Source organism: Amphibalanus amphitrite, unplaced genomic scaffold (assembly GCF_019059575.1).
Source record: "Amphibalanus amphitrite isolate SeventyFive unplaced genomic scaffold, NRLGWU_Aamphi_draft 000141F_arrow, whole genome shotgun sequence".
Taxonomy (NCBI): Eukaryota; Metazoa; Arthropoda; class Thecostraca; order Balanomorpha; family Balanidae; genus Amphibalanus; species Amphibalanus amphitrite.
The window spans coordinates 433748-452976 of record NW_024881636.1 but is presented as its reverse complement, the minus strand read 5'-3'; the positions used below and the strand labels follow the sequence as shown (position 1 = coordinate 452976).

The 19229-nt window shown below is 47.0% G+C and overlaps 2 protein-coding genes across 3 annotated transcripts in view; one reads left to right on the top strand and one right to left on the bottom strand.

Annotated features, from left to right (window-relative positions):
* The first annotated feature begins 264 nt into the window (after positions 1–264).
* Positions 265–19229, top strand: part of LOC122382508 — a 102337-nt gene continuing 83372 nt past the window's right edge. The window contains exon 1 of the mRNA XM_043367915.1: positions 265–748. The gene's annotated coding sequence lies outside the window, so the exon portion shown is untranslated. The remainder of the gene's footprint in view (positions 749–19229) is intronic.
* Positions 11389–15939, bottom strand: LOC122382510 (V-type proton ATPase subunit S1-like). Of its 2 annotated transcripts, XM_043367917.1 has the most exons (3): positions 15705–15743; positions 14463–15467; positions 11389–12267 (listed from the first exon to the last, which is right to left on the bottom strand). In XM_043367917.1, the coding sequence occupies exons 2-3, from the start codon at positions 15414–15416 to the stop codon at positions 12043–12045; spliced, it is 1179 nt and encodes a 392-aa protein (XP_043223852.1). In that variant the 5' UTR covers positions 15417–15467; positions 15705–15743; the 3' UTR covers positions 11389–12042. The 2 variants fall into 2 exon arrangements, with proteins under 2 accessions (XP_043223852.1, XP_043223851.1); XM_043367916.1 differs by having other exon boundaries at positions 14463–15939.

The window sequence follows — 19229 nt, the reverse complement described above, 5'->3', positions numbered from 1 at the left end:
TGTCACGGTTGTCAGTCTCCCTACTCTGTAATTACCTCCAAACCTCTTTCCTCACGCTGATTCCCCGCCCCGACCCCCTGCCCGTCTCAGAGCTCATCTGTTGCTGGCCACACCTGATCCGGTCAGGGTCACGCCATCCCCTTCTCCCCCCCCCCCCCGCGCACAGTTGGCCGGCCGAGTGGCCGCGCGGCGGCCCGGTGCGGGGCCACAAACAATCGATATAGCCCGCGGCGACCGGGGTCGGTCGGCGGGTCTGAGGCGCCCAGTGGCGTCTGAGGCGCGGCCGGCGGCGGTGTGACGAGACGGGCCGCCGCTGCCACCTCACGTGTGACGTCCGGTGACGGCCTGTGACGTTCGGGTGACGCCGAGTGACGCTGGGTATCCGTGACGGCGTGTGGCGCGGGCCGGAAGACGGTCGCGACTCCGGTCTCGGAGGCCGCCGGAGTGGGGGTATCGGTTTCCTGTCTGAGGAGTGATAGCGGTAGAGAGACTGGACCGCTGCAGGGCCCTCGGGCTCCAGTGGGGTACTGTGTCAGTTGGGCGGCGCGCACCTAGTGGAGGCGGACTGTGGAGAGTGACGTGGGCGGTGGGAACTGTGGAGTGTGACTGTGGAGCGGCGGGGAGCGACTGCAGCGCGGTGGTGAATTAGGCCTGGGACAGAAGTGACTTGGGGAGACAGGAAGCGTAGACAAGAGAGACGGCTATGATACGACAATAGACGGCGCTGATAGCTGCGTCAGCAACCAGGGTAAGAACTCCGGCCAATGCCTTTTTGCTCTGTCCGCGTCTCAAAGTTAGGGCTTGCTTTTGTTTATTTCATTTTTCAGAGAGTCACTTACCTTATTTAGACGATAAGCGATGTACTATTCTGATTTTCGCTCCGCTTTAGTGTGCACTAACAGAAAAAATGAAACATTACAAGAAAAAGGTGAACTTTGTGACAGCAAAAGATATTGGTAATGAGAACACTGCAGCTCAGTGAATCACCTATATGACCCCAAAGTTACGTCTCATTTTTCTCGGTACTCTCCCATACATCACCTCCTAGAGCGGATTGAAAATATTGCTTCCCTCATAAATCTCGAATGAAGGACAGCCCGTTGCCTTATCACGGGCTCTCAAGACCAAGGTGGCGGCCGGTTCCCGGTACACGTCAGTCACTGTCATCAACATCTGGCGTCATCCTCCATCATCCGCCGTCAGACATCACATGTCATCATTCACTCGACATGGGCGGTATAGGTATATCAGCCAGCACCTGACTTCACACAGCATCATCCACCGTACCGTCACCTATAACGTCATCTGCCATCACCCGCCATCACCCGAAGTCATACGACATCACCTAGGTCGCAGGATATCACTTGAGGTCACACTTCATCACCGGATGTCACACGACATCATCGGCCCTCACCGGACGTCACGCTGGGTGCTTTGACTTCCCGACGTCTCTTGAAAGTTTACTCCGCGATATAAATTAGGTACGAGCTGGCGAGAAACATAACCATTAGTCAGCTAGCTATATGAAGTAAATAACACTGAGAGTTGCGGCTTTTAGACCGGGTCTGAGGGCACACAAAGCATGCAGAGATTGCTCGGTTTGCTGACGTGTCCTGATGCTGTCCGTTATTGGTTTACTATTGGCTAGTTCTGTATACCGACGACTGTTGATTGGCGAGGGTAAACACTAATTGAGCGCGATACAGACGCGCGGTATATTGGCCTCGAGTGCCAATAGTGCCATACCACTGTCGATACCAGTTGTGTCTGACCAGGATGGCCTCCTGCCGGACAGAGTAGCTCGCTCGAGCCCGTCCGTTTGATGAATGAGGGGGGACTATGAGTGGCCGCTGGGTCACTGAGGACCGTGGGGCGCGGGCGGCCGATGGATATGATTCAAAGGTCATCTGGCCGACCCGCTGGTCTAGGAGGTGATCAATATTCCATGCTGGCGGTGTGGTAATGGATAGTATTGGCTCTGACAGTTGGGTGTCCGCGGAAATGAGCCTCTGCTGTGCCGCATAGCAATGGCGGCACGGTTTTGTATCACATCCGGACGACTGAAATGGTGCTCGACAGGCGCCGCCGTCCCGCTTCCGCCGGCGGAGCTGGCCGTGAGTGCACCACCCCTATCTGTATGCTTGTGCCGTGCGGATGGATTTCAGTGCTGTCTGCTCAAATAGGTATCACGGGCGTCACTTTCTGAAATCTATTGGAAGGGCTCTAATGGTTAATTTCAGAATGCATGAAGGGGCAATGCTGGGCAATTGTGTTTTTTTTTTCAATAGAAAAACACAATTCTAATGAATGGTGTTTATCTATATTTCAAAGAACCTGCGGTTACCGAAGTTATTCTTTCCATGCAGCGCCATAGGGCTAATGTTAATATTTTGAACTTATTGATATCGCTGGGGCCCTCTTAAGCCTATACGAATAACGAAACAACACCCATGTCAAACAAGTCTTGCGAGTTTCTGACGACACTTACCGAAAAGTTTATCTCGTCTGACCAGTAAAGTGATATGACAATCATACACTGACTGCTCCAGTCAAAACGCCGAACGACTGGCGTTCTCGGTACAATCTTCTCCCCGTGTAAAAACCCGACGTTACAGCAAAGGTAGCATATTAGGTGCAAGACCACTGACTAGGATATTCCTGCTGAGCACGGAGAAGCCACAGCTTCCGAGCTAAAAACAGCTCCTGCGCCGAAGCCTTGGGGTAAAGACCTTGCAGCTGCCATCCGGCAGCCATCACCATTCACCGTATGGCCAGTCACTGCTATACCTGCCTGCGATATGATTTATTATTTACTTCCCTGTAAGTTCAGCGGTAGACTAATCACGATACGCGATTCCCGTCTAGCTAGATAAATTGGAATTTTGAAATATGATGACATGCTCAGGAGCCGCCGAAGAGTTTGGCGCTTAATTAGTTTCGTTCGCTTCATTAGTTCGGTAGAAAAAAAAGAATGTCTTAATCCCAATACCTACAAATCTCTGTAAGGTAATTCATATTTCAGAGAAGAGACCAAGGCGTTCTTAAAGGTACTATCCCACCTTCTAAAATGTTGTTTAAACCAGTTAAATTGTCCCCGACTTTATAGATTGGATGACCAGGAACACGGTTCTGGCATTCATTTTTCATTAAACATCTTAGGCTTCCCATATTCCAAACACAAACTTTCAAATATGTGACGTCACAGCCCAAAATTATCTCCTTCCCCAGGCCACATTACTGTCATAAAGCTGATTCTTTTTACTCTGTAGGCACCACAACAAAGTTCAGACCAAGTTTTAAGCAATTTTTCAACGAACAAACCCATTTAAATCAGAATGACTAAACGAGGTGACGTCACACTAACGGTCGCTCCATGTTGAAGATAGGGCCTTGTACAGCCCACCGCTAAAGTAATGTAGGGTTTTACCAATCTCAACGGTTGGCTTTGACTGGCGATTGTTTAATGCAGAGTGATCGAAAAGAAGATGTCAATAGGTAAAGTTGCAGCTGCAAGGGTGACGATACATAGGGGAAGCCGGGGGAAGCCCGGGCGCGGGGGAAGCCCGGCCACCCCGTTTCCGGCTAAATTATTCACAATAAAATGCTCAACTGTTTGTCCTTTCAGCGTGGCAGCTAAGGTAACGCCAGCGAAAAAGTTAAGGCTGACAAAAATTGCATATTGTTAAAGTTATGGCGCAAAAATGAGGATATCTTGCACTGTTAATGTTATACCATGCAGTACTAATATTTATACAAATGTTATGTAAGGACCGTTTAGGTGTTTGTAGTGAGGGGTGACGAGGCAGGCTGGCTTAAGTATGACATTTTTTCAAATATCGCTGTTCTAAAATAAAAATTAGCACATTGGGGTAACCCCGGGCGAGTGGCCAAGCTTACCCCCAACCGAGAGCAATGCCACTAAACCACTGTTTTCCATGAGATAATAGGTACTGAGCAGGTTTGGTTTACACCTAGATCAAAGATAAATTTCGAAAATAAACATGTTATCATAGACAAAGCCAGTCATGTCACTTAAGGTCAACTAGGGTCAAACTACGTTTTTGCAGATAACGCGACAGACAATGAAGCTAGAGCTTCAAAAATGGTGTCGTTGTGTTCTTCTTCATCAACCGAGTCGAATTATATGCAATATGATGCATTAAGGTAAAAAGAAAAATTAATTTTAAGGAATTTTTAAAACACACATTTTTTGTCAATTTTCCATCAAGATTTTCATCGACCTGTACTGTATATGTAGTAGACGCTAGCTAAAATACCAGTAGTGACATAAACTCTAAGATGTCCAGAGCTAATCAGTACCTTAATATTTCACTTTCCGTTAAAGGGAGATAATGAGCTTTCTTGTTTCTTAAATAAAAATTACTCGACATCTATACTATTTCTACTGTAGTTTCTATAAAATATGAAAATTTCCTAGCACATTTTCGTATGTGAAAAAGGTTTTTATTTTTGCAAAAAAGAAGCAGTACTTGCAGTATTGTAACACCCACCGAAATGCGTTGTCCTTCTCTATAAAAAAGTCGCAATATATGGCGCTTTTGTTTCAAACAGCGACGCTTGGGTTTTTGTTTATGTTATCGCCTTGTTGCTTTGTTGTAAGGATTCTAATTTGAATTAGAGTTAATTCGGTTTAGAATTAATTAGATTCTAATTCGGGGGTACATAGTGCCTACTCTTCTTTGTTTCCAAGTATTATTTTGCGCCACAAATGACCGGCATGCGCCAGAAACGCAGCCAAATCTTGCGATTGCGACTACGAAATTCATTATTTTGGCCTCAGAGCCTGAAGCGAAAAATACAAGCATATTTATTTCAAAAAGACTTCAGGTTTGTCGAACGGTGTTATGAGAATTTTGATAACAGTACTGCATAAGTTTTTCAGTGATGCCGCAAAAGTGTTGTATCTATCTTCTTTTATTGTGCAGTCGGCGGGACCGATTCAAAATTGAGTCGTTGCTACTAAAATAGCAGCATATGGCGACAGATGATGAACAGGAAAAATAGTTGCGTAAATTTAGACATAAACCACCCCCAAACCATGAATATCTTTTGAAGGCACTATAGACGACCATTAACTAACTAGATGTGATGAAGATCAAATGTAATGAATACGCTCATTTTACAAAATTACATGCAAGTACCAAAAAGTGATGTAAGTACTTATTCAACGGTCATTTTCAGCGCTCCCCGCTAACGTGACTTCAAGTTGAGATATTTGCGGCAAGGTACCGAATTGAGCAAAATGGTTTTAATTTACATTATAACTTGTTGTGTTTTGTCAGAAAATGGTCCTAACTCAGATTTTGTGGAAAAAGGTCATAATCTCCCTTTAATAGTTGGAAAACACAATGGTTTCATCAACTCGTTGTAAAGCGCTGGGGAGGTGGCCGGCGTTACCCCTATGCCGGGCTTACCCCAGAAAAATCAACACTTTTTTAAAACTCGATTTTCTCAACCTTATACTTATTCCACGAAACCGAATTTTTGGGAAAACACGGCCAATGAACTTAGCTAGCTAGCAGGATATCAACATTTTATACAGCACGTATGGTATGTAATAAAAATGAAAAAGAGCTTACTATGCCGGGCTTCCCCCGGCTTCCCCTATAAGCTACATTCAAAGTTTCATTGTAGTCTGGTTAATCGTTCCTAAGCTTCATAAGCAGAACATACCCAGGACTGAAACCCCACATTACTTCTGCTGTGGACTGTACAAGGCCCATTTTCAAATGAAGGGAACGAATTTCTTCAACACCAAGAGGCCGCGGGGGCTGCAACCTAGATAGATAGTGGTTTCTGAACCTCGCCGCAAACTTGGCTATCTCAACTCAAACCCCATGTTAAAGGTGGGATAGTCCCTTTAACCTGAGCGTACCTGATACGGACACTGGCAGAGGTGGAGAACCTGCCCTTGCGCCGCTATTTGCACTTCTTGTAGGCCTTGACGTAATGGAACTGTTTGCGTCATTGATGTGATCACGATATAAACGAGATAACGTCATTGAGCTGGCTGGCGGGCATGCTTAACCCGCGCGGGGCTGGGGTCTCCAGCCGAACGCGCGGGGCTGGGGGGGGGTAAATTTTACCCCCCCCCCCCTGTTATCTCCCGAACTAATGGTCCGATTTGGAAAATTCAAACGCCAATCGAAAGATCTCATCACGAACAACTAAAAACATGTACTTAATTTTAAGTTTGAGGTCAAGGTCAAGGTCAGGTCAAGGGTACAAATTGCAAGTTCCTACAGTATCGGCCTTGCACCGTAGTTGCCGAAGAATGGAGTCATGGACTGAGACTGATCGCCCAAAACGTGTTCTTAGGCTACCAAGACAATATTCGTTGCATACAATATCATTCAGAGGTCAAGGTCAAGGTCAGGTCAGGTCAGGTCAGGTCACCAAAAACAAAATATAGAAAAGGGCATGTGCGACACATGTTTTATGGGTCATTTTACTCATAGAATTCAATAGGCACACTCAATAAGTGATATGGACCACCTCTGGATGAATTTCAGGTCGAGGTCAGGTCAAGGTCAGGTCAAGTGAGGTCAAATTTTGAAGTTGGTTTTTGAGGCCTAAAAAGGTGTCTATCTGATGCAGTTTTACACGGCGAATCGAATGGTACTATTTTTGTTTCCGTACAAGGTCTAGAACTTCCAAAAAAGTCATTTTTCAAAAAAAATTGTGTGTCGTGACGTCATAACATTTTGAATAACTTCCACATTTTTGAACCGATTCTTCTAAAAATTGGTATGTAGGTGCACATAGACCACTTCTCTGACATATATTCCGGTTTTTTCGATACACTCAAAATTTTGGATTTTATAGTTATTTTCCCAAAAAAGTCAGTTTTTTGAAAAAATGTGGGCCAAAATCCAAAATTTTCAAAAAACCGAGATAACCATTTGATAGACAAAGTAGAATTACGTATATCCTTTTTTGTTACGTCTTGATTCCTTTAACCCGCGCCCTGGTGGGGTCTGTTTATAACGCGACCTGGTGGGGGGGGGGCTATTTTTTGCCCCCCCCCCCTCGTATCTCCGAAACTACTGGACGGATCCGCAAAATTCAAACGGCGTTCGAAAGGCCTGTCAAATTTGTCGACGGAAACCAAATTTTATTGACATCGGGGTCACCGATGACGTCACAGGTCAGGTCAAAGATGAAATGTTTCACCGTTCACGGGTCTTCTAGGGAATGCGCTATAACACCGAGGAAAACGCATTTTGTCGGGAATCAGCGATAGGGCGTCAGTTGCCTAGTAGATATGTTGCTGTTAGAGGTCACTGGTCATACCAGGTCAGGTCACAGGTCAGGTCACCAAAGGTCACCAAGGGTCACCACATGAACCCAACTTTACTAAGGTTATGCGATGCATGTTTTATGGCCAGTTTTTCATTTCCAACTCAATGGTGTTGGTTATAAGACCATCAGGTACGGTTTAGGTCACTTTCTGGTGGAGGTCAGGTCAAGGTCAGGTCAAAAAAGGTCAAATTTCAAAGTTGATATTTTTGCATAAAATGGGTATTGATTCGATGCAGCTCGTCACGGGGAGTCTAATGGTGGTCTTTGTTTTGCGCTACGAGGTCTAGAATTGCTGAAAATTGAGTTTGAAAATTTGACGTCATCAATTTTGAACAGTTTTTTCGCTATAACTTGGCCAAAAAAAGAGGTATTGATCTCAAATTTGGTATGTAGATAGAAGGCGGTAGGGACTATCACATATATTCCGGTTTTTTCGAAATTCAAAAAACTTTTTGGATTTTTTTGGCTATTATATTCAAAAAATCTATTTTTTGATTTTTGGGGGTCAAAATCCAAAAATTTCAAAAATCCGAGATAGCAGTTTTGTAGCCCTGTTCATTCTACAGCTTTTATGTCTGTATCATTTTTCTGTATTTGCAAAGCTATAGGCCTGACAGCTCTTCCCGCGAAACTCTTTTTTGGGTCGAAAACGGCAGAGCATGACGTCACTCTGACGTCATTTCCGGCCAACCTATCATAGCCTTTGGAAAAATTTTTGGTCACAATGTGTAAAATTGATGTCCGGGAGGGTACTGAAAGTTTGGTGACGATCGGCGCAGTGGTTCTGGAGATATATCGAAAAGTCTGGAGGGGGGGCAAAAAATAGCCCCCCCCCACCAGGTCGCGGGTTAAAAATGAAGATGTTAGCGGCGTTTGAACTTTTGCCGTTTTTGAGGCGAAAATGGCGAACATGACGTCACTAAAACGTCAATTTCTCAAAAAATTTCCGACGGATTTCGCTCAAATTTTCAGGGAACGTGTCAAATTGATGTAAGAAAAGGTACTGAAAGTTTGGCGGCGCTGCGCGCTGCCGTTTTTGAGATATTGCAAATATTCGCGAGGGGGGGGGGTAAAATTTACCCCCCCCCCCAGCCCCGCGCGGGTTAATGAACACTTAACATCTTTAACTCTACAGGGTGTCTCAAAAGTTCGTTGACAGGTACAGCACTCTGCAAACTGCGTGGTAGGTATTCTTTTTTCGACAAAAACGAGAATAACGCGAATACTATGCTAACGGTCATACAGAAATCGTAACAGCAAGACGCGCGCGACTCTGCACCTTAGGTTGGCATTATCATCGTATTCATTTTCCATCTAGTTCGGCAACAAAACCCAAAAGCTTATATTTGTTCCCAAAACAAACTTTTGTATTTTGTTGCCACACAAGGCGTATAGTTTGTTTAGCGATAGACCTAATCGAAGGAGTGGAGCATGGCGCATCGATTTGCAGTGAGATCCGACCGACTGATAGCATAGCCTTTGTATTATCGGCTTTGTCGAAAAACGAATATCTACCACGCAGGTCTGCAGAGGGCTGTACAGTCCACGGCATAAGTAATGTGCGGTTTCAGTCCTGGGTATGTTCTGCTTCTGAAGCTTAGGAATAATTAGCCAGACCACAATGAAACTTTGAATGTAGCTAACCTGTATAGTTACCCTTGCAGCTGCAACTTTATCTATTGACGTCTTCTTTTCGATCACTCCGCATTAAAAAATTGCCGGTCAAAGCCATCCGTTGAGATTGGTAAAACCACACATTACTTTAGCGGTGGGCTGTACCAGCCATGCTTTTTTGTCAATAATTCTGAATCAACAAGAAATTAACAGTCGGAATTTTGCATGGGCATTGGTAACAACCTTCCTCAAGGAGTCTCATTGTTTTCAAGCGCATTCGACCCTTCATGAGCTCACAAAAAGGGTTCATCTCTGACCATGGGTCAGGCATTAAAATGGAGGTCTCAAAATCGGGTCGGCTGAGAAACTCTGTTTCAGGAGTAATGGGAATGGTTAAGTCGGAAATGACACGTGGCAAAGTGTCGGCGATGATGAGTACAACATGATGATCATATAATAAAAACGGTGGTTAAAATTTTTGAGGGACAAAACCATGCGTTTTGAACGACCCTCATACGGCCGCAGACTCTTGCTCCGGAAAGCAGCTGAAAATAAAGTCATAACTATTGAAAACTGACAAGAAGCTCACAGACAGAGGTTATCCAGTTTAAAAAATTGCAGGTCATCGTAAAATAAAGACAAAGTATCATTTGAAATTGTTTATGATATCTATAACACTAAATTTTTGGGGAAAATAACACGAAAATCGTCAATGCCAAGGACAACTTACCCTCCAAAAGTGTCAATTAATGTAAAGTTTTATCTTACGAAGTTTCAAGAGGCAGATCTGGAGTGAATAGCTTTCTTTTAGACCAAAATCCCGACAAAACCGCACGATTGACAGGTTTTGGCCGTATACAAAGCAGAACCTCTCCTGAGGAAAACACTCCGCAACCCATCGACCTACTCCGTCTTGGCATGGGGAATGACGAGCGTTTGGGATTTGCAAAATTTGCACAATGTGTCTAAGAAACAGGTGGCCGAGACATTCTGCTACGATATGCTGCAAAAAATTTTGGCACTTCCCATTTGTTCAGAAATGGGGTTGTTTTGAAAAGGAAAATGGTGCAGGGAGGTCGGCGCCAGTCATTCATGAAGGAGTTAGCGCCAGAGAAGACCTACAAAATACTCATGGATGGTGTCGATGCAAGCTGTCGGCTTTCAGGGAAAAGCGGATGTTGCCGGGAAGCTCGTCCGTCAAACCTAAATCCGACGCAGAAACTGCAGGGGATTCCCCTACAAGAGCTTGGAAGCTGGTAACCTTTTATCAGCCTCCGGCAGCTGACGGAGAGACGAAAATCGGTATGGGCAAATATTTTTGGAAATACAGCAAAGGGTTTGATTTCCAACCTTGCGAATCAGTTGTCAAAGCATGCATATTTGTCTAGTGTGCACACAGACACCAAAACCTTAGATTTTTGGCCGGTTCTTATATGCTTTATGGGCATTGGAAATGTGTCAACGAACTTTTGAGACACCCTGTACATCGGATCGTCATCTACAATAAGGTGGGTGGTAACTGTAATGACTTGCAAAATGAGCGGTATTTTGCATCGGAAGTTCGCTCATTTTAATACATTACCTTATGGAATGATCAAAGTTCACCGGTTTTCGTTAAACTTCCAAGCAGCCAGTAGTTCTCCTCGTATACTGGCTCTGGTTTTCTGCCTCACGTATTCGGAGCGAGCGGGGCCGGGGCCAATCTCATCAGGCTGGCCTGTCGTTGTTCCCGTACTGCGGAAAGGAAACTTAGTCCAAGTGGCGCAACGCAATTAGGCGGCCCGTCGCTGCCGTATTGAGTTGTCGCGTCAAATTATTGAGCGAGTCCGGGCGTGAAAGGAAATCTGTTTGCTTCAGCGCGCCATTGTGTTTCGAGTAAATTCCGCACTGATAACAAATCATCTCTGGCAGTGCATTTACCAAACAGCAGTTTCAGAGGTCGGCGAAGGCAACGCCAACCTTTCCGGCGATGGGAATAGGTATATGTCTAAGAAAGGTAGGTATTTGCCGGCAATGCTGCCATCAGGATGCGCATATAGGCTACATTCATCTCAGCATGATATCGTGATATTGTCATTCCTCCCCGGAAAAGTCGTTCTTTCCAACCGCATTCCTTCCTTCCGAACCGCGCGGAATAGCGCCGAGTGCTGAGAACTTCGCTCTCTGGACAGAACTTGTCCGAGAGGTGCGCAAACTAGGGACAGAGAAAGACAGAATCATATCCAGGAGAAGGCCCAATAGCACAGCGTCTGTCTATTGCGCATGGGTTCATTAAGGGCTCTACAGACAGACTTGGAGGTGATATGAGGAAGTGGAGTGAGTCACTGTATATGTGTATGCACATTAGATGTCAAATGAATTCACCTTGCAACCAAAGCAATGAAAGCTCAAGTCACCATCGACTGCCGTGAAAATGGGACAGCATGAAATCATGACCTCATAATCCAGTGGTACGTGAACGTTCATCATGTTTTATTAGTATTATTTCTTCACACGGCATAAGTGTGACAAACTGAGTGCCCGCAGGCAACCAGACGGCATAAATCATACAAACGCTGTGGCTCGGAACAAGGCACCGCGGCTTACAATGCAGCGCAGACACGCCCCCACACAACAGCGAACGACACTGGAGGCATTGAGCAAAAGGAACCGAGCACAGAGCACGGAACTGTGCTGTGAGCTACACACAATACAGGGAACTACATACATCATCAATCCTGAACTGTACTCACTGCACGAACTATACCCACTGAAAACGTATCAGGCACACTGAACTTAATCCAATGCACGAAAGAACAATGTACGATCAACGTGCTGAAGAAGAGCGCCTTTACAACGCATTTCTCTTCTCTATGAAGCCCCTATCTGTGACATACGGGTTTGTCAAACGTACTTGTCGGAGGGCGAACATAACGGGCTGGCGACCAGAGGTCACTCCCTGGTGGATAGACCTCACACACTGCCAGGGAAGTCTCACCCGCAGACCTCACTTCCTGGCGGTCAGACATCGCTCGCTGACTGGGAGACCTCACTCGCTGGAGAGCAGAGCTCACTCGTTGATAGGCCATTCACTTTCTGGCGGACAGACCTCGATTGCCGACAAGCTCACTCACTCGCTAACGGCAGGTGGGCCATCAGCAGCGGGCCGTGGGGGTCGTCGAATCGATCCATGGTCGGCACGTTCATCAGCATCTTCACGGAGATGATCAGGATAAGCAGCATCAGCAGCGTGACGAACAGCCCGGATAGGATCGGAATGGTGAAGAAGGTGGTGCAGTCCCAGGCGCGGCCGAAGCGAGCCTTCGCGCCCTTCGCCAGGAACGCCTGGACCTGTGGAGTGGGGAATGATTGAAACAATGGGGATCATTGAACAGACGGAACAACAGCCATTACTGTACCTGAGAAAAGAAGATAATAGATGTGCATTGTGCACAATATATAAATACAGAAAGAAAACATTAGGGAATAACTTTAAAAATGGAACTATTGTACTGGGACATATTGTTTATGGCAAAAAGAGTTATTCCACAACAGTAAAGTTTATATAATTGGTAGCTTTTGAATTGTGTAAAATGAGATTGTATTTTTTCAAATGTGTATTGTCTTGTTGTGTTAGAAACTAACCTATGGCTGACGAAGAAGGCAGTAGCATTCGAAAGCTACCAATTATATAAACTTTACTGGTGTGGAATAACTCTTTTTGCCATAAACATTAGGGAATGCATATTTTTAACATGGGGTTACGTGAACAGCAGTAAATAAAAAGTACAAGCGCATCAAGTGGCCAAACGCGTCAGTTTTAGTCATCATCAATCAATGTTGCACTAGCCAGACTCCATCTGATGGCAGGGAGGAAATATGCTGGTAGGCTCAGATCACGTTATCATGATTTATGTGACAGTAGTTCTCAGGAAGGAGCATACTACAGAGGCATGGTAAAGGGATGCCTTACGTCTTCCGCATTTTTACGTCTGGTTCATGTGCAATATACTAACGTATGTAATTGCAATAATGTGGAACGTGGATTGTATGTGTATTTCCCATATTCCTTTCTGATGACATGTTAGGTACCGTCAAATATGTATGTGGGATAGTCGGAATATCAAAGTGCATTCACTAATGTGGCGTGGAAAATATAAAGGAGGAATGCGATTAAGCAAGGGAAACAAGGAACTCGAATAATACGTTAAAAATGGCACCATGAGTTTAACTTTAAAAAACTTATACGAATCAGCAGGTAAGCACGAATGCGTTACATGGCCCCATGAAATATCGAGCCAAGGCTTGGGTCCGAGTTCCGGAACCGCTCTCAGTCCGGCTGGCCCGAGGTGCTGTAGACGGACCCGTACCCTCTGCCTCTCAGTGGCGGCGGCCCCCGTAGGTGCCGCAGGCCGTCGCTCTATTCTTGGACGACTCTCCTCAGCAGTGGGACGATGGGTCGGAAATCGCCCGGAAAATTGGCCGCCTGATAAGTAGGTATGCCAGAGCATACCGCGGTGATTTTAGGCCGTGGAAAGAGATGTCTTGGGATGTGGACCACGACAGTGCAGTAGTCGGAGATGAGAAAGACGATGATTTGGGGTATTTTCTGTCCCGCTGACGGCCGTTTGGGCTAGGGATTCAGTTACATATTTTCGTAATTCTGATTAAAGAAGAAATTGATGCGGATGTTCAATTTCAACCATAACGACTTCAGCCGAAAATAACATGAGGAATATTTATTATTTTAGCTGGGCAGTAAATGCTATTGCGGACAGATGCTGTTATTTAACCGGCACGGGAAGGTCACGCTGACGTGACGGTCACGAAATGGCGACGGCCGTTTGTCCGTGTCATGTCACGCCAGGGGACGGAGGGTGCCGTTTGCCGAGGTGGAGGGCAATGCTGCTTTATCCGTTGCTCACCCATATCATAGCGGTTACCTGGTAAGTCAGCAGTAGCGGTGTCAGAGGTGAGTTATGCACACTATATCGCTAATGGGTGGGGACACAAATCAACCCCTAGTTATCCAGCGGTATATATGCCTGCCTCTGTCATTAGAAACTCGCTGGTCAACCGCGAGCGGTCACCACCCACTGCTAAGAAGACGTCGGTCATCAGGCCGCCGAACCACAGGATACGCCAACAGTTTTGAGCGCCGTGTGCTAATATCTCGGCACCCAAGCAGCAATCAGCCAAATGCTAACAACGGACGGTTAATGGGCATTGGGCAATGAACATTGTTAGTGTTGAAGATTTCCATGGTGACCTAGACAGCCGACAGTGAGGTCAAGGTATGGCTTGTGGATGTAGGTAACTAAGCGAGTTTCTAAGTTTAATTTAACTTAATCAGTATTTAAATTATTTAATAAACTTTAATTATTTACTTTAACTTAACTAAGTAAATAAGAAGTATATCTATGCGTTAGAAGGTATTACTTGATAAGTAAGCACTGGATTTAACTTTATTGGTAAGCACTAAGCATCGTGGGGTTAACGATAAATCTGACCATTTACGTCTTAATGAGGCTAGGTCCTACTCTTACCTGAAATCCCGGCAGCTGGATGGCAGTCAACACTGGCGCGTCGTTGTCGGTGGCGTTGGCTGACGGCTCAGCCGCCCACATGCGGCTGGTGCAGTGGTACGAGAAGTGACGCGGCGCGTACACGTCGTCAAAGTCCAGCGTCACCACCGCCTTGCTGATGGCCTTGTCGTCCACGTTGCCGGCGTAGGAGAGGGTGACCTCGCTCAGCGTCCAGAAGGAGACATCGGTGCCGCCGGGCCGGGTCATGTTCGCCCGGAAGGTGAGGTTCAGCGTGACGCCAGCGAGGTCGACAGACGAGCTGTTGGCGTGCTGCCAGACGATGATGGCGCTGTTGACGTCGCTGCCGTTGCAGCTGCTGGCGTTGGAGCTCGGAGAACCGAGCGGCAGCAGCAGAGGGTGCTGAGAGGTGGCCGCCTTCATGGACATGAAGTGGATGACCGGCGAGTCTGATGTGTACAGCAGGATGCAGCCGAGGTTGAGGAAGAGATGATGTGGGGTCGTCGGCTTGTCGGGGGCTTTGTCGGGGGTAGAAGCCTTCAGGCTTCGACTGGAACGTGATTCAATATCTTCACCAATGCTTGTGTAACGTCCAGTAAGCATAGCCACGTAGTTATCTGTGAGACGTCGCACTTGTTCAAGCACATGTTCAATGGCGTCGTCCACTTGAAGCAGGGCCTCGCGTCTGTCTGCAGCTGACCGGTCCTTGAGGTTGACAAGAAGCAGGGTCTTGGTGATGCTATCCCCCAGACGGATGGCTGACGGACCGCTGGCGCTGACGTTGATGATTTGGAAGGAAGTGAGCCTCTCCATCTCCACTGAAGGCATGCTTGGTGCAAAGACGTGCTCACTGGACTCGAACTCGCTTTGAAGTTGCGAGAGCGCGTCTGGATACCCACTGAAGTCTTCGACATTGAGCTCGTTCATGAGGAAGATGACCAAAAGCTCAGATTCCATCGCATTGAGGAACTGGTAGAACTGGGACACTTCTTCTGTCGGCGAGGCTCTCTGAAGGTCAGGAAGGGTCAGGTCACCGCGTCCACTACTTGATTTCCAGAGAAGCACTGGAGTACCCACGTGTGCACATGATGGAGCTAGCAAGAGCAATAGGAGCAGCAGAACACTCTTTGCAAGCATCGTTAACTACTTATATATTCAGTAAAATAAAGTTTCTTTTCGAGGATTTCGCTCTAAAAACAAAAAAAAAATGTTTATGAAAGCGACCATTCAGCGAGCAGTTCCTACTGATGGTTCTGCGGTCTCTCGTCACGTTTTCTGTGAAGTAAATCGGTTTTCCAATCCGTATGGATTGCGTGTGGATTTTTAACGATATGCAACAATACTCCCTCGTGGTCATGCACCTTTGAAGTACCTCCACTCGGGAGAGAGTCCATGTGGTAGTTGTCTCGGTTCTTTACTAGGCCCTGTATGTATGTGTATGTGTGGTTGTCCGTTTTTTTATTAATTAATAAAGCAGCCTGCACTCTGCACTTGCCACTTTCAGTCACCAGTGGATTGAACTAGAATTTCCCGAAAATTTATACTGAGCCTAAATATCGCATATACTACATAGACCATTGCCCTTCTCTTACTTTGTTTTGACGGTTTTGACCATAGCGAAACTAACCAATAAAACATACATTCACCGGTGTGCTAAATAAAGAATGATCATGCTAAACCTCTCAATTAAGGAGCCGACCAAAAGTCGGCTCTGTCGACTTTTTGTCCGATTCTTTCCATGCAACGCCTATAGGGCTAATGATAAAATGCCAAAATCAATGGGGAGGCGCGGTGCCCTGGTGCCCTCCCCGTTCCGCCGCCTGTGGTTGGTTTCCACACAACACAACACGGGCACTGGCAGGGTTTACTGCTCTCGTTCAGCGTCGCGGTTCCCGTTACCGCCTGGCACGTAGGCTGGCCCGCAGTACACCAATGCATTGCGGGTCACGGGCGGGCTAGAGCCCAACGACGCAGCGACGGTCGGTGAAATGTATATGTATTTTCAATCATTTAATAGGTACGCGTATTATAACACTACCGACTGTTCAATGTAAGTGCATGCAGCTACTACTTGAAGTCTTGACAGCTAAAGTTTCGAAGCGAAGAACCCTCAATTGAGAAACTCAACAAACCCAGGAAGTCGTATCAACAAGCAGAACTTAGGCTGATTGCCGAGAAGTACAGACTGTAGTGGCGATCAAGTTACCGGTAGGGTTTAGTGTCTCATTTTTTAGAAGTAGACTTGTCGCAATGTACCGCCACTGTCGGCGTGAGTGGTCTCTTTAAAATGACCGATCAATACGGCTGGAATTAGCCCCGACCTCCGACTACAGGGGTCAGAATCACCGCAGCCAGGTTCGTCAGTTGTCTCCGACTCTGTTCCATTGTTGCTGCGTCTGGGACCACGGCAACAGGATAAGTTTAGCGAGTTCTCCGTGACTGGGTCGCGTCAGTGGACTCGTGTGTCAGGCTTGCCGGCTTTCCAGTTTGTTGGATATGTTCAACCTGTTCAACGAACACTCTTTGATCTCTAAAGCTTCCAAGAACTTGTGCTCTCCAGTTCGAACCCGCATCAACTTCCTGATTGCAAGGTAACTCGATAAACTCGTGTAAATTGGATATGCTCTTGCAATTTAATTTGCGACAAATAAGAACGGACGCAATAACATCTGGCATTCGTTTAAAGTGTTTTAATTTTGGACAGAATAAGCCATTTGTCGTCGCCTTTAGTTTCGCCGCCAAATCGACAGTTCTGTCCCCGAATACAGCCTGCGTTCCCTGTGGAAATAAATGGCTCGTCGTGCGGGTCTGCAGCCAGACCGCAGACATCGTCCGCAGTGGCGGTCTGACGCACCGCAGGGTGTGTGGTCTGGTGCCCGCGGCAGCGCCGGATGGACGGCCCGGGCCGGTTTGTTGTTCCACCGGCGCCCCGTGCGCTCCAAATGTGTGTGTGTCTGTGTGTGTGTGTGTCTGTGCCGCCCCGGTCTGCAAGCCTATCAGTACGGAAATGTGTCATCAAAGCTGCAGGGGACGGAAAGCGCATAACATACGAGCCTAATTCGCTTCATGGTTAAATGCGCCTTCACTGGATGCAGATTGCAGAACCGTTTCGCCGTAGGTAATGAGTGCTTCAATAGGAATAAAGCACCGGGAACGCCAAACATTTAGCAATGAAATGAGCAACAGCCTGGTTATTACGAGCGAGCGAGCGCAGCGAGCGAAGCGAAGTCTTTTCAATATAAGGGAAAAATCTCAGTATGAGCGGCCCGGCCCGGCCCGGCCTGTAACGCTTTTGAGAGGCTTATATCTCAGGAACCGCTGGACCGATTGCCCTGCGGTCTTTTTTGCTGGGTAGCCACATCCCTTCTACCCCGTAATTGACTACTTTTGATACATCTCAGTGACCGTCGTGGCACGTGCCACGTGAAAAGTCAAGGGTGTTCAAGCAGTTTTGCGAAAGTAGTGATTTTGAGAGGCCCATATCTCAGCAGCGGCTTGAGCGATTGTCTTGCGGTAATTTTTATACGGTAGCTGCATCCCTTCTACCAAAGGTTGAATACTCTTGATCTATGTGAGTGACCCCCAGTGCACGTGCAAAATACAACAATAAGAGGTGTCAAATTTGTTCCCATTTCAATAACTCTGTAATTACTGGGGCGATTTCGCTGAAACTTGGCATACAGGTAGGCACCCACCAGGCAATGCATTCCCATGTGTTGCGGTTAGGGTGCTACTGCACGTGCGCACGTGCAGGGGGCGCTTCCAGATCTCGAGAACGGCTGGGCCGATTGCGCTCAAATTTGGTACACGGTTGGGGACCGGTTAGGAGGGTGCCGTGCAAAAGTCAGTTTAAACCCCGTTTGCACGTGCGCACGTGCAGAATGCCGCTTCCAAATCTCAGGAACGGCTGGGCCGATTGCGTTCAAATTTGGTACACCGCTAGCGACCGGTTAGAAGGGTGCTTTACACAAATCCGTTGGAAGTACCCTCTCGCCCTTCCGCACGTGCAGGGCTCACTATCTCGCTCGCTCGTCCTTCGCCCAAAAGGCGTTTTACTGGTAATAATTACGAGCGAGCGAGCGCAGCGAGCGAAGTGAGTCTTTTCAATATAACGGAAAAATCTCAGTATGAGCGGCCCGGCCCGGCCCGGCCCGACCCGGCCCGGCCCGGCCTGTAACGCTTTTGAGAGGCTTATATCTCAGCAGCCGCTGGACCGATTGGCCTGCGGTCTTTTTTGCTGGGTAGCCCCATTCCTTCTACCCCGTAATTGACTACTTTTGATACATCTCAGTGACCGTCGTGGCACGTGCCACGTGAAAAGTCAAGGGTGTTCAAGCTGTTTTGCAAAAGTAGTGATTTTGAGAGGCCCATATCTCAGCAGCCGCTTGGGCGATTGTCTTGCGGTAATTTTTGTAGGGTATCTGCATCCCTTCTACCAAAGGTCGGATATTCTTGATCTATGTGAGGGACCCCCACTGCACGTGCAAAATGCAAAAAGAAGAGGTGCCAAATTTGTTCCCATTTCAATAACTCGGTAATTACTGGGGCGATTTCGCTGAAACTTGGCATACCTACAGGTAGGCACCCACCAGGCAATGCATTCCCATGTGTTGCGGTTAGGGTGCTACTGCACGTGCGCACGTGCAGGGGGCGCTCCCAGATCTCGAGAACGGCTGGGCCGATTGCGCTCAAATTTGGTACACAGTTGGGGACCATTTAGTAGGGTGCCGTGCAAAAGTCGGTTTGGACCCCTTTTGCACGTGCGCACGT